This window comes from Phocoena sinus, chromosome X (assembly GCF_008692025.1).
Source record: "Phocoena sinus isolate mPhoSin1 chromosome X, mPhoSin1.pri, whole genome shotgun sequence".
NCBI classification, from domain to species: domain Eukaryota; kingdom Metazoa; phylum Chordata; class Mammalia; order Artiodactyla; family Phocoenidae; genus Phocoena; species Phocoena sinus.
In genome coordinates, this window is record NC_045784.1 from 63,353,655 (window position 1) to 63,367,454 (window position 13,800).

Here is a 13,800-nt window from a genome sequence, read left to right on the forward strand (position 1 = left end):
ATGGATAAATTCCTAGAAAGACAAAACGTACTGAAACTGACTTAAGCAGAAATATAAAATCTGAATAGATCTGTAACAAAGAGATTGAATTAGTAATTAAAAACTACCAATGAAAAAAGCCTAGGCCTGGTGAATTCCTTCAAACATTTAAAGAAGAAAAATAAAAATTCTTCACAAATTCTCCCAGAAAATAGAGGAAAAGGGAAAAATCTCCAAATGATTCTAAGAGGCTATCATTACCATAATACCAAATCCAAACCAATATCACAAGGAAAGAAATAGAGACCAATATCCCTCATGAATATAAATGCAAAAACTTAAATATTAAGAAACTGAATCCACCCACATATATAAGTGATTATACACTAAGACCAAGGGGAATTATCCCAGGAATGAAAGGTTGGTTTAAGAACTGAAAATCGGGGAATTCCCTGTTGGTCCAGTGGTTAGGACTCTGCACTTCCACTGCAGGGAGCACAGGTTCAATCCCTGGTCAGGGAACTAAGATTCCACATGACACAAGACATGGCAAAAAAAAAAAAAAAAACTGAACTGAACTGAAAATCATATTATGTAATAAAACATATAAGAGAATAATGAACAAAAACTCCGTGATCATTTCAATTGACATGGCATTTGACAAAAATCAAAGACCCATTCCTGATTTAAAAAAAGAAACAAAACTCAACAATCTAGGAATAGAAGGAAAATTGCTCAACCTAAATAAGGACATTTACAAAAGAATAAAACTACAGCTAACATCATACTTAATGGTGAAAGACTGAATCATTTTTTTTCCCGAGATTGGGAACAAGTCAAGGAATTCTGCTCTCAACCCTTCTGTTCAATATTGTACTGTAAATTCAAGGCTATGTAATCAGGCAGGAAAGGGAGGGAGGGAGGGAGGGAGGAAGGAAGGGAGGGAGGAGAGAGAGAAGGAGGAGGAGGAGGAGGAGGAAGAGAAGAAGAAGGAGAGAAGAAAGAAAGGGAAGGAAAAGAAAAGGAACAGGTAAAACTATGCTTATTTACAGATTACATGAATTTATACGTAGAAATCCTAAGGTTTTCACACACACACAGATACACACACACACCTATTAGAACTAGTGAATGTGTTCAGTAAGGTCACAGGCTACACATCAATATACAAAAATAAATTGTATTACCATAAACTAATCAATTAACAATTCCATTCACAATAGTATCGAAAAGAACAAAATCATTTAGCAATAAATTTAACAAAAGAATTACAATTTTTTTACACTGAAAGCTACAAAACATTGAAGGAAATTAAGGATCTAAATAAATGAAGAGGTATGTTCATGGATCAAAAAAGTTAATATTGTTTAGTTGGCAATATTCCCAAATCCATATACAGATTCAATGTGATTCCTATCAAAATTCCAGCTAGTTTTTCTAGAAGAAATTGATGAGACGATCCTAAAATTTTCCTGGAAATGTGAATGACCCCGGGGCGGGGGCAAAATAGTATTGAAAAAGAGCAAATTTGGTGGACTTACATGCTCCAATTTTAAAACTTACTACAAAACTATAGTATTCAAGATGGTGTGGTACTGGCATAAAGACAGACATACAGATCAACTGAATAGAATTAAGGGTCCAGGAATAAACCCATACATTTATGGCTAATTCATTTTCAACAAAGGTATCAAGGTAATTCAACAGAAAAAAAGATAGTCTTCAGCAAATGGTTCTGGGACAATTCAATAGCCACATGCAAAAATATGAATTTAAACCCTTACTACATACCATACACAAAAATGAACTCAAAATGGATAACAGACATTTAAAAAAACCTTTAGAAGTAAACAAAAAGCAATTTTTGACATTATGTTAGACAAAAATTTCTTAGATATATCATCAAAGGCACAAGTGATAAAAGAAAAATTGATTAACTGTAGTTCATCCAGATTGAAAACTTTTTCAGTTCAAAAGACACCATTAACAACACGAAAAGGCAAGCCACAGACTGGGAGAAAATATGTGTACACCATATATCTGATAAATAACTTTTATCTGGAATATAGAAAAGGCACCTTATAACTCAATAATAAGTAAACAAACAACCAAATTCTTTTTTTTTTTTTTTTGCGGTACGCGGGCCTCTCACTGCTGTGGCCTCTCCCGCCGCGGAGCACAGGCTCCGGACGCGCAGGCCCAGTGGCCATGGCTCACGGGCCCAGCCGCTCCGCGGCATGTGGGGTCCTCCCGGACCGGGGCACGAACCCGCGTCCCCTGCATCGGCAGGCGGACTCTCAACCACTGCGCCCCCAGGGAAGCCCAATAACCAAATTCTTAAAAGGGCAAAAGGCCATACACGAATGTTCATAGCAATTTTACTTATAACAGTTAAAATCTGGGGCAAAAACCAGATGTCTTTCAGTAGGTGAATAGCTAAACAAACTGTGGTACATCTGTACTGTGGAATATTATACAGCGATAAAAAGGAATGAACCATTGATACACCCAATAACCTAGATGATTCTTGGAAGCATACTGAGTGAAAAAGGCCAAACCCCAAAGGCTACATACTGTATGATAAAATTTACATAATATTCTTGAAATTATAACAATTATAGCTGGTAGAAAATTTAATGGTTTTGAGGAGGGGGTTGGTGGTAATGAAAGGATAACAAGAGGGATCCTTGTGGTGATGTAACTCTTCTCTACCTTGACTATGGTTGTTATTACCAACCTACATCTGTGATAAAACTGTATAGAAATAAATACACATACACAAATGAGTACATGTATGACTGGAAACCTAAGATGGGTGGATTGTATCAATGTCAGTTTCATGGTTGTGATAGTGTACTATAGTTATGGAAGATGTTATCATGAAGGGATACTGAGTAAAGGGCTAAATGGGACTTCTCTGTATTATTTTTTACAACTATATATGAATCTCCAATTATCTTAAAATAAAGCTTAATTTTTAAAATGGAGCAAAAGATTTGAATAGACATTTTATCAAAGAAGGTATACAAGCACATGGACAACAAGCACATGAAAAGATGCTCAACATCATTAGTCATTAGGGAAATGCAAAGTAAAACTACAATGTAATAGCACTTCATACCCACAAGAATAGCTATAATCAAAAAGATAGACAATAACAAATGCTGGAGAGGATGTGGAGAGAATGGACTCCTCATACATTGCTGGTGGGAATATAAACTGATTGAGAAACTTTGGAAAACAGTTTGGCAGTTCTCTTAAATTCAACAGTCTTACCATATGTCTCAGAAATCCCACTAATACGTACCTAACCTAGAGAAATTAAAATATATGTTCACACAAGGACTTGTAAGTGAATTTTCATAGCAGCATTTTCATAATATCTAAAAAGTAGAAGCAACCCAAATGTCATCATTTGGTGAATGGATAAACAAAATGTGATATATCCTTACAATGGCATGCTATTCATCAATTAAAAGGAATGAAGTACTCATACAAGACACAACATGGCTGAACCTCAAAAACACTATGGTAAGCGAAAGAAGCTAGACACAAAAGCGCACATGTTGTACAATCTAATTTATTTGAAAGGTCTGGAAAAGAAATCTTAGGGGCAGAAAGTAGATTAATTATTTCCTGGGGCTATGGGTAAAGAGTGGTGAATAACTGAAAATGGGACAGTGATTTCTTTTGAATGTGACAGAAATGTTCCAAAATTAGTTTGTGGTGATAGCTGCACAACACTGTAAATTCACTATAATCACTGAATCATATGTTTAAATAAATAGATATCTAAATAGAGAGAAAGCAAGCAAGGAAGGAAGGAAGGAAGGAAGAGAGGGAGGGAGAAAAGAAGGAAGGAGGGAGGGAGGGAGGGAGGAGGGAGGAAGGAAGCTGTCTTTTAAAACTTGCAATTCTTAGGAGCCCCAGAAGAAGAAGAGAAAAAGAAAGGGACTAAGAAAATATTTGAAGAGATTACACGTGAAAACATCCCTAATATGGGAAAGGAAATAGATAACCAAGTCCAGGAAGCACAGAGAGTCCCATACAGGATAAATCCAAGGAGAAACACACCAAGACACATATTAATCACACTGTCAAAAATTAAATACAAAGAAAACATATTAAAAGCAGCAAGGGAAAAACAACAAATAACACACAAGGGAATCCCCATAAGGTTAACAGCTGAACTTTCAGCAGAAACTCTGCAAGCCAGAAGGGACTGGCAGGACATACTTAAATTGATAAAGGAGGAAAACCTGCAAACAAATTGCGGTACCCAGCAAGGATCTCATTCAGATTTGATGGAGAAATTAAAAGCTTTACAGACAAGCAAAAGCTGAGAGAGTTCAGCACCACCAAACCAGTTTTACAACAAATGCTAAAGAATCTTCTCTAGGCAAGAAACACAAGAGAAGGAAAAGACCTACAATAACAAACTCAAAATAATTAGGAAAATGGGAATAGGAACATACATATCGATAATTACCTTAAATGTAAATGGATTGAATGCTCCCACAAAAAGACACAGACTGGCTGAATGGACAAAAAAACAGGACCCTTATATATGCTGTCTACAAGAGACCCACTTCAGACCTAGGGACACATACAGACTGAGAGTAAGGGGATGGAAAAAGATATTCCATGCAAATGGAAAACAAAAGAAAGCTGGAGTGGCAATTCCCATATCAGACAAAATAGACATTAAAATAAAGACTATGAGAAGAGACAAAGAAGGACCCAAAATTGATAAACCATTAGCCAGACTCATCAAGAAAAGAAGGGATAAGACTCAAATCAGTATAATTAGAAATGAAAAAGGAGAAGTAACAACTGACACTGCAGAAATAAAAAAGATCATGAGAGATTACTACAAGCAACACTATGCCAATAAAATGGACAACCTGGAAGAAATGGAGAAATTCTTAGAAATGCACAACCTGCCAAGACTGAATCAGGAAGAAATAGAAAATATGAACAGACCAATCACAAGCACTGAAATTGAAACTGTGATTAAAAATCCTCCAACAAAAGCCCAGGACCAGATGGCTTCACAGGCGAATTCTATCAAACATTTAGAGAAGAGCTAACACCTATCCTTCTCAAACTCTTCCGAAATATAGCAGAGGGAGGAACACTCCCAAACTCATTCTAAGAGGCCACCATCACCCTGATACCAAAACCAGACAAGGATGTCACAAAGAAAGAAAACTACAGGCCAATATCACTGATGAACATAGATGCAAAAATCCTCAACAAAATACTAGCAAACAGAATCCAACAGCACAATAAAAGGATCATATACCATGACCAAGTGGGGTCTATTCCAGGAATGCAAGGATTCTTCAATATACGCAAATCAATCAACGTGATACACCATATTAACAAATTGAAGGAGAAAAACCATATGATCATCTCAATAGATGCAGAGAAAGCCTTCGACAAAATTCAACACACATTTATGTTAGAAACCCTGCAGAAAGTAGGCATAGAGGCAACTTTCCTCAACATAATAAAGGCCATATATGACAAACCCACAGCCAACATCACCCTCAGTGGTGAAAAACTGAAAGCATTTCCACTAAGATCAGGAACAAGAAAAGGTTGCCCACTCTCACCACTCTTATTCAACATAGTTTTAGAAGCTTTAGCCACAGCAAACACAGAAGAAAAGGAAATAAAGGAATCCAAATCAGAAAAGAAGAAGTAAAGCTGTCACTGTTTGCAGATGACATGATACTCTACATAGAGAATACTAAAGATGCTACCAGAAAACTACTAGAGCTAATCAATGTATTTGGTAAAGTAGCAGGATACAAAAATTAATTCACAGAAATTTCTGCCATTCCTATACACTAATGATGAAAAATCTGAAAGTGAAATTAAGCAAACACTCCCATTTACCATTGCAACAAAAAGAATAAAATAACTAGGAATAAACCTACCTAAGGAGACAAAAGACCTGTATGCAGAAACTTATAAGACACTGATGAAAGAAATTAAAGATGATACAAATAGATGCAGAAATATACCATGTTCTTGGATTGGAAGAATCAACATTGTGAAAATGACTCTACTACCCAAAGCAATCTACAGATTCAACACAATCCCTATCAAACTACCACTGGCATTTTTCATAGAACTAAAACAAAAAATCTCACAATTTGTATGGAAACACAAAAGACCCCAAATAGCCAAAGGAATCTTGAGAATGAAAAATGGAGCTGGAGGAATCAGGCTTCCTGACTTCAGACTATACTACAAAGCTACAGTAATCAAGACAGTATGGTACTGGCACAAAAACAGAAAGATAGATCAATGGAACAGGATAGAAAGCCCAGAGATAAACCCACCCACATGAGGTCACCTTATCTTTGATAAAGGAGGCAGGAATGTAGAGTGGAGACAGGACAGCCTCTTTAATATGTGGTGCTGGGAAAGCTGGACAGGTACATGTAAAAGTATGAGATTAGAACACTCCCTAACACCATACACAAAAAATAAGCTCAAAATGGATTAAACACCTAAATATAAGGCCAGAAACTATCAAACTCTTATAGGAAAACATACGCAGAACACTCTATGACATAAATCACAGCAAGATCCTTTTTGACCCACCTCCAGAAATGGAAATAAAAACAAACAAATGGGTCCTAATGAAACTTCAAAGCTTTTGCACAGCAAAGGAAACCATAAACAAGACCAAAAGACAACCCTCAGAATGGGAGAAAATATTTGCAAATGAAGCAACTGACAAAGGATTAATTTCCAAAATTTACAAGCAGCTCATGCAGCTCAATAACAAATAAACAAACAACCCAATCCAAAAATGGGCAGAAGACCTAAATAGACATTTCTCCAAAGAAGATATACAGATTGCCAACAAATACATGAAAGAATGTTCAACATCATTAATCATTAGAGAAATGCAAATCAAAGCTACAATGATTTATCATCTCACACCATTCAGAATGGCCATCATCAAAAAATCTAGAAACAATAAATGCTGGAAAGGGTGTGGAGAAAAGGGAACCCTCTTGCACTGCTGGTGGGAATGTGAATTGGTACAGCCACTATGGAGGACAGTATGGAGGTTCCTTAAAAGACTACAATAGAACTACCATATGACCCAGCAATCCCACTACTGGGCATATACCCTGAGAAAACCATAATTCAAAAAGAGTCATTTACCAAAATGTTCATTGCAGCTCTATTTACAATAGCCAGGAGATGGAAGCAACCTAAGTGTCCATCATCAGATGAATGGATAAAGAAGATATGGCACATATATACAATGGAATATTACTCAGCCAAAAAAGAAACGAAATTGAGTTATTTGTAGTGAGGTGGATGGACCTAGAGTCTGTCATACAGAGTGAAGTAAGTCAGGAAGAGAAAGACAAATACCATATGCTAACACATGTATATGGAATTTAAGAAAAAAAATATCATGAAAAACCTAGGGGTAAGACAGGAATAAAGACACAGATCTACTAGAGAATGGACTTGAGGATATGGGGAGGGGGAAGGGTAAGCTGTGACAAAGTGAGAGAGTGGCATGGACATATATACACCAACAAACGTAAAATAGATAGCTAGTGGGAAGCAGCCGCATAGCACAGGGAGATCCGCTCGGTGCTTTGTGACCACCTAGAGGGGTGGCATAGGGAGGGTTGGACGGAGGGAGACGCAAGAAGGAAGAGATATGGGAACATATGTATATGTATAACTGAGTCACTTTGTTATGAAGCAGAAACTAACACACCATTGTAAAGCTATTATACTCCAATAAAAAGGTTGCAATTCTTTTCGGCTGTTTTAAGTTGAAATTTCCCGCCTCAAATGGTTAAACCTGTGACCTTTTGTCTCATGGGAGAATTACCTCCATTCCCTGCTTAGCACATCAGACAGAAAGTTACATGGTGTGCTTTCTGTTTCATTCACTCCTAGCTTTACTATCCTTGATGGTTGCTAAAGTATCATTTAAAAATCATGTTGTCTCTTGCGTTGCTGACAAATTATGTTTTTCTCAGCTTTTCCAATTCCAAATTCTCCTATAGTTTAGCAAAACAAATTACCTTTGGAATCATATATACCTTTTTAGCCCACTGTATATGCAGGAGAACAGATAAGCAGATTTGACTATACTCGTGAGTTTCTCCAAGCATAGCACTTCTCTTAACTCTTTCATCCTTTTGACATCTAAGTGTCAGGGGCCTCTTTCCATTTTGATTATGGAATTTCACCCTCCCTCTCCTTCCCTCCCATCTCCTACAACCATCATTTCTTCACTTTTACCATAGTTCCAATATCTCATTTACACTTATCACAAGTCCACTCCTTATACTCTCCCTTCAAATATCCCTACCTAGGCTAATCCTGAGTGGTGAACTACCACTTAAGCAGTAATAGCACAATACTTCCCTCTAGAGATTGACTTAGTGGAACTTTACAGATAATATAAGATATTTGAAACATTTTTAGTATTGCCTATGGCTTTTTTGCTTTTTGAAAGAGAAGAACTGATGCAGAATATTGATTTGATCTTAAGTCTAAGGTATTTTGCTCTGATAAATGACATGACATTATTTATTAATGCCCAAGAAAAGACATACCAGAAGGCTATTATAAAATACTTTAAGGTTCTATCTTTAATTATAATTTCTGGCTAGTAGATAAAGTTCTCTCTGCTATAAAATACTAGATTTTGTTGCTCACTGATAGTGCTGCAACTTACTTTTAAAGTTCCTAAATAATCAAACTTTTGAGTACAACAAATTTTTTTCCATTTTAATAATGCAACCTCCTTGATAATGATGATGGTTTGATCAGTGCCTTTCACAGAACTAATTTCTTCCTCCCTCATACATCCTAGATGCTTTGTTTTTACTGCTATACTGTTAATAAAATGCTCACCCTAAATTCAAGTGTGGCTATATCTGTTTCCTGTCTCATCAACTAACTGGGATGCAGCTAGTGTAGCAGAAAGAGCAGTGAAGCTAACATTAGAATACCTGGATTACAGTATTTGTTTTATTACTTAGCAGCTGTGTGAATTTATTGTCTTAATGATCCCTGAATTATGGCATTGATTTTTGTGCTGCTGCCAAGTACGAAATAGTTTGAGACATGGATTGGAAACTCAAAATATGTGATCTCTGTAACATTTTAGTGGGTGTGGGGAAGATAGAATATTTGAAATGGAAAATCTTGGACAAAAGGTCACCAGAGACCTTAATAAATTACTTAAACTTCCCGAGACTGCTTTGCTATCTATAAAATAGATAATGATGATGCTTACCTCACAGAATTGTTTAAGGGTTAACTGAGATATTGTATGTGAAAGAGTCTAGCCCAGTGTCTGGAAAATGGATGATGTTAATTAATGTTTCCTAGGGTTGGAGTCCTCCCCCGCTCCCGAAAACTCCAAAATTCAAACACCTTTCAAGATGCCCAAAAGGCACCACTCTACGAAGCCCTTCCAAACAATTTCAGGCAGTATAGCCCTTTGGTTAAGAGTGCTGGGCTTCTGGAATTAGAAAAGACCCCCCAAGTTTAAAACCAGGTCTGCCATTTAGTAACTTCATGACCTTGGGCAAGTTATTTACCCTTTCTGCATCTAGGTTTCCCACCGGTAAAATGAGATCATCATGGTACATATCTCATAGGGTTGTGAAGTATTAAATGAGATACGCACATAGAGCACTTAGCACAGTCCCTGACACTTAGTAAGTCCTCCGTAAGTATTGCATAGTAGAAGTAGTAGAAAGTTTCCTCTTCAGTAAAATGTTAATAAAAATGCCTCCCAGGGTGTGGCAAAGTTCTGCTGTAAAAGTCTTTTAAACTGTAATGCAGAACAAACGTAAGGGATTGGTGTATACCTTAAGATATATGGGGCAAAGTTCTAACCTCACTTTTATAGACTATCCCTTCCCTGCACTGGAGGGAAGGGGGTAATAATACCCATTATTAATTAATAGGAAATAAAACCAGAAGATACGTCCGCGGGAAACAAGCAGCAGAAGCCCAAACAGCAGTATTAAGAGCAGCACCCGCATACCGTACCTCGACAATTCCCAGTAGTTCACCTCTAACGCCCCCCTTCCCTTGGAGCCGCGCAAGCGTACACTGATTTTGCTCCTCTCTCCCTCATGCCCCCGCCTCCAACACCCTCCGCCCCCCCCCGCCCCCCGGTCTACCCCACCACGCAGGCGCATCTCCTTAAATCCTGTCCCTACACCCCTCATCTTTCTCTGCATTTCGTTCCCCCTCCTCTTCCAGCACCTCAGCAGGTTCAAACTCTTCTGCGTGAGGGTGGCAGTGATCGAGAGGTCACGTGATGAGCATCCTGCTGCCCAACATGGCGGAGTTCGACACGATCTCGGAACTGGAGGAGGAGGAAGAAGAAGCGGCAACGTCGTCGTCGTCGCCGTCGTCGTCGTCGTCGGTATCGGGGCCTGACGATGACGAGGAAGATGAGGAGGAGGAGGAAGAAGAGGAGGAGGAGGAAGAAGAAGAGGAGCAGGTGGAGGATACGCCGCCCCCGCCTCGGGTAGTGAGCGAAGAGCATCTGCGGAGATATGCCCCCGACCCAGTATTGGTGCGGGGCGCCGGCCACATCACTGTGTAAGCGAGAGGGAGCCGTGGGTTTTGAAATGGCTGAGATTTGGCGACAGAGGAATAAGGCAGTCGAGGGGCCTGTGGAGTGGGGGAGGGCTGACTGAGGCATATAGTTAGGAAAGGACACCTGGTCTAAATGGGGAAACTGAGGGAGACAAGTGTAAAGGAAGTGAGGAGAAAGCAAATGTGATGCACCAACACCGGGTAAAAAGTGAGTATATATAGGACAGGGAAGTTAGGGAGTTGGGAGCCAGAGGGATTGGAGTAGGGGTGAGTCTCCTTGCTTCTGTGTATGCTGGCGATGAACAGTCTTTAAACTGCAGGATGTACCAGCGGACTCTTTGCCGCCAAGATTGATGTCTGGTGGAACACGGTGACAGCTGTAACAAGTGACGAGACCTAGGCTTGGACTCTTCAAAACAGAAACATAATATATTTTGTGAATAACATTATAGAATATCCACCCATCCATGTATTCATCCATCCATTCTTCCTATCTAATCCCTTTGTAAATGAATTCAATAATCCTTTCTGTGTCTTGATCACTCCTCATTCTGACGTTTCTTAAATATCACACAATTAGAGGTTCAGGGTGAGAAGTAGCTATGAAACGTAGAAAGAGCAATGGATTGAGAGTGAGGGCTCTTGTATGTTAGTCCCAGCCCTGCTTCTTACTGGCCCTGTGACCTTGGTCAGGTTACTTCCCATTTCTGGGCCTTGATTTCTCCATTGGTAAAATGAGGGGTTTGGAGTAGATGGTTTTTAAAGCCTTTCAGCTCTGAAATAATTTAACATACCTGCAGGAGATTTTGTATTCCCAAATATTAAATATGCAAACATTAAATATATATGGAAATTAGTCCCCTAGGAGCTGAGAATGATTTTTTGAAAACTCATACAGAGTTTTTTTTAAAATTGACATCTTGGATCATATTTGAGAAAATAAAAAGGGGGAGGGACCTCATAGAGTAGTAGTTGTCAAAGCACAAGAAAAATTTAATGGTTCTCTGGTCTTTGAAGAGTGCTTTCTCGTTTTTATGTGCTTGGACAGTAAATACTTGGAAGTTTGAATAGTGTCATGTGCATCCTCTTAATTATGCTATCATTTACTGAGTTTTCAAAATAGGACTATTTTTTCCTATCAAGTCATGCTGCCTGTAATTTTGATAATGGCTCACCTACCCCTCTGACTTTCAGTTGAGTTCATATTATCTGAAATCATATATTATGCACCACCTCCCCCCGTCATGTTAGCTTTTAATTTTAACATGCTGAGTATTTTAATTGTAATATACTTTTGTGATCTTTGCATGAAAAGTATTAAGGAAGATTTCAAAATTGTGGAAGAGTGTGGGGAGATTTTTAGACCTGCCTTTTGGTTAGGCAATTTTAACACAATTTTTCTTGGTCCAAGAATTTTGCAGATAGCCTACAATGTTCAGATGCCAGCTTACTGCGCTGTTTTATTTCCATTCCTTTCATCACTAGGGAAACAATTTATTACTCAAATTAATTATGATTCTGGTACCAAAGGTTACTTTCATGCAGATTATTTCATATGATCAAACAGAAAAAGGCTTTTTATTCCAGTCTATAATTTTATATTCCAGCATTCCTCCCCTTCATTTTTTTCCTAAAATTCAGAAAACAAGGAACAGGCAAGAAAACAGAGTTTAAGTTCCCTGAAACTTATTTGTGGTTCCATTCTACTCCTCACACAACCATGGTGAAGTACTTAACAACCTATTTTCAATTAAAAGCAAAGCACTGACACTTGCCATGCCCAGGCCCTTATGATAGGTGTAATGACCTTCTCAGCTTAAAAATTCTGGAATAAGGAGTGTGAAATAATGGTGCTCATAGTAACTGCTGGTATTAATTGAAGCCAAAACCTGAAAAGCAGCAAACCAGTACTTGAATTGCTAACCAGTGTACATAGTTTGGAAAATTACTTAGTTGTATTGTACACATTCTCTGACCTAGAAAGCATGTTTGATGTTAAATGAGAAACTGGTCTTTCTATGATAGGAAAACCTTCCTTACAACAGGTAAAGTAAGATCCTTAGGAAATAGTTAATCTAATTCTGAGACGTCTAAAATATCAGCCTCTTTAATTTTTTTCTGGCATGGGAGTGTTAGTTGCCCTATCTGAATGAAATATTTCTTATTCTCTCCCATTCTTATTTTTTTCATTCTTCGTGCAGTCATCTGTTCTTTAGAGGATGTTGTTTCTTTACAAAGTTTAAAATTTGAGAACCATCACCTCAAACTCAGTATATCTTAAACCCAATTTATTTTCCCTCCCCAGATTGTGCATTCCAGTTTCCCCATTTCTGACCCTGATACTGCCATTCCAATCTTCCAGGGTAATATTTCAAGTCCTTGAGTCATTTTTAACTCTTCCTTCTCCTTGAATTGCCCTTTGCCAGTCTGTCCCAGAATTATGTCATCATGACATAATTCTTCCTTTAAAAGGTCTATTAGATCATTCATTTTCTCCATTTCTACTGGTACCTCTCTAGTTTGGGTTGCCATCATCTCCTGCTTGAATTGCGGCCACAGTCTGCCACCTCTCCCCACCCCAATCCATGTGCATGCTTGTGCCAAACTAATTTTCGTAAAACACGGTTTAATCATGTCACTTTCCTGCTGAAACACCTGTACTGTATCTTAATTAGGTTTGAATTCCTGTGCTCTCTTCCTCCACCCTCAGAGATCATGGAGTCCCTCTGCTTGTTCAAAACTCACCCCTCCATTTGTGCTTTCCATACCCTTCTCTTCCAGCCTCCTCCCAGGCAGCACCTCTCTCTATATTACCTCACTCAGCCTCTCTGTTGGCTCAGCCTGTAAACATATTCAGTCTCTCTAATTCTTTAAAAATAAAAGCCTTCCTAGACCTACATTCCCCATTAGCTATTGTCTAATCTCTCTTCCTTCTTTCTCCAAATTTCTTAAGAGTAGCTACATTCACCATATCTATTTCCTCTTCACCCTTCTGTAATCTGGATTCTGCCACCATGACCACAGACAAACTGGTATCATTAAGATCACCATGACCCTCCTGTTGCTAAATTAGTGGGCATCTTCAATTTCCTATCTTTCTGGTCCTCTCTGCTGCATATAATGACTCCCTCTTTCTCAGAGGCTTTTACTCCAGGGGTCATAAACACACTGGCCTTCAGAGGTGAGACAGGTCACAGA

General features: G+C 38.4%; 1 protein-coding gene and 1 non-coding gene across 3 annotated transcripts in view; both read left to right on the forward strand.

Annotated features, from left to right (window-relative positions):
• Positions 1–428: 428 nt before the first annotated feature.
• TRNAG-UCC lies at positions 429–501 on the forward strand. Its single transcript has one exon. It is a non-coding gene; the product is annotated as a tRNA-Gly (tRNA).
• A 9,671-nt stretch (positions 502–10,172) lies between these two features.
• CHIC1 (cysteine rich hydrophobic domain 1) overlaps positions 10,173–13,800 on the forward strand; it is a 50,850-nt gene continuing 47,222 nt past the window's right edge. Inside the window, exon 1 of one of the 2 annotated variants that reach the window (XM_032620708.1) lies at positions 10,173–10,605. In XM_032620708.1, the coding sequence (XP_032476599.1) occupies positions 10,319–10,605 (287 nt within the window). In that variant the 5' untranslated portion in view covers positions 10,173–10,318. The remainder of the gene's footprint in view (positions 10,606–13,800) is intronic. The other variant, XM_032620709.1, reaches the window with a different exon arrangement.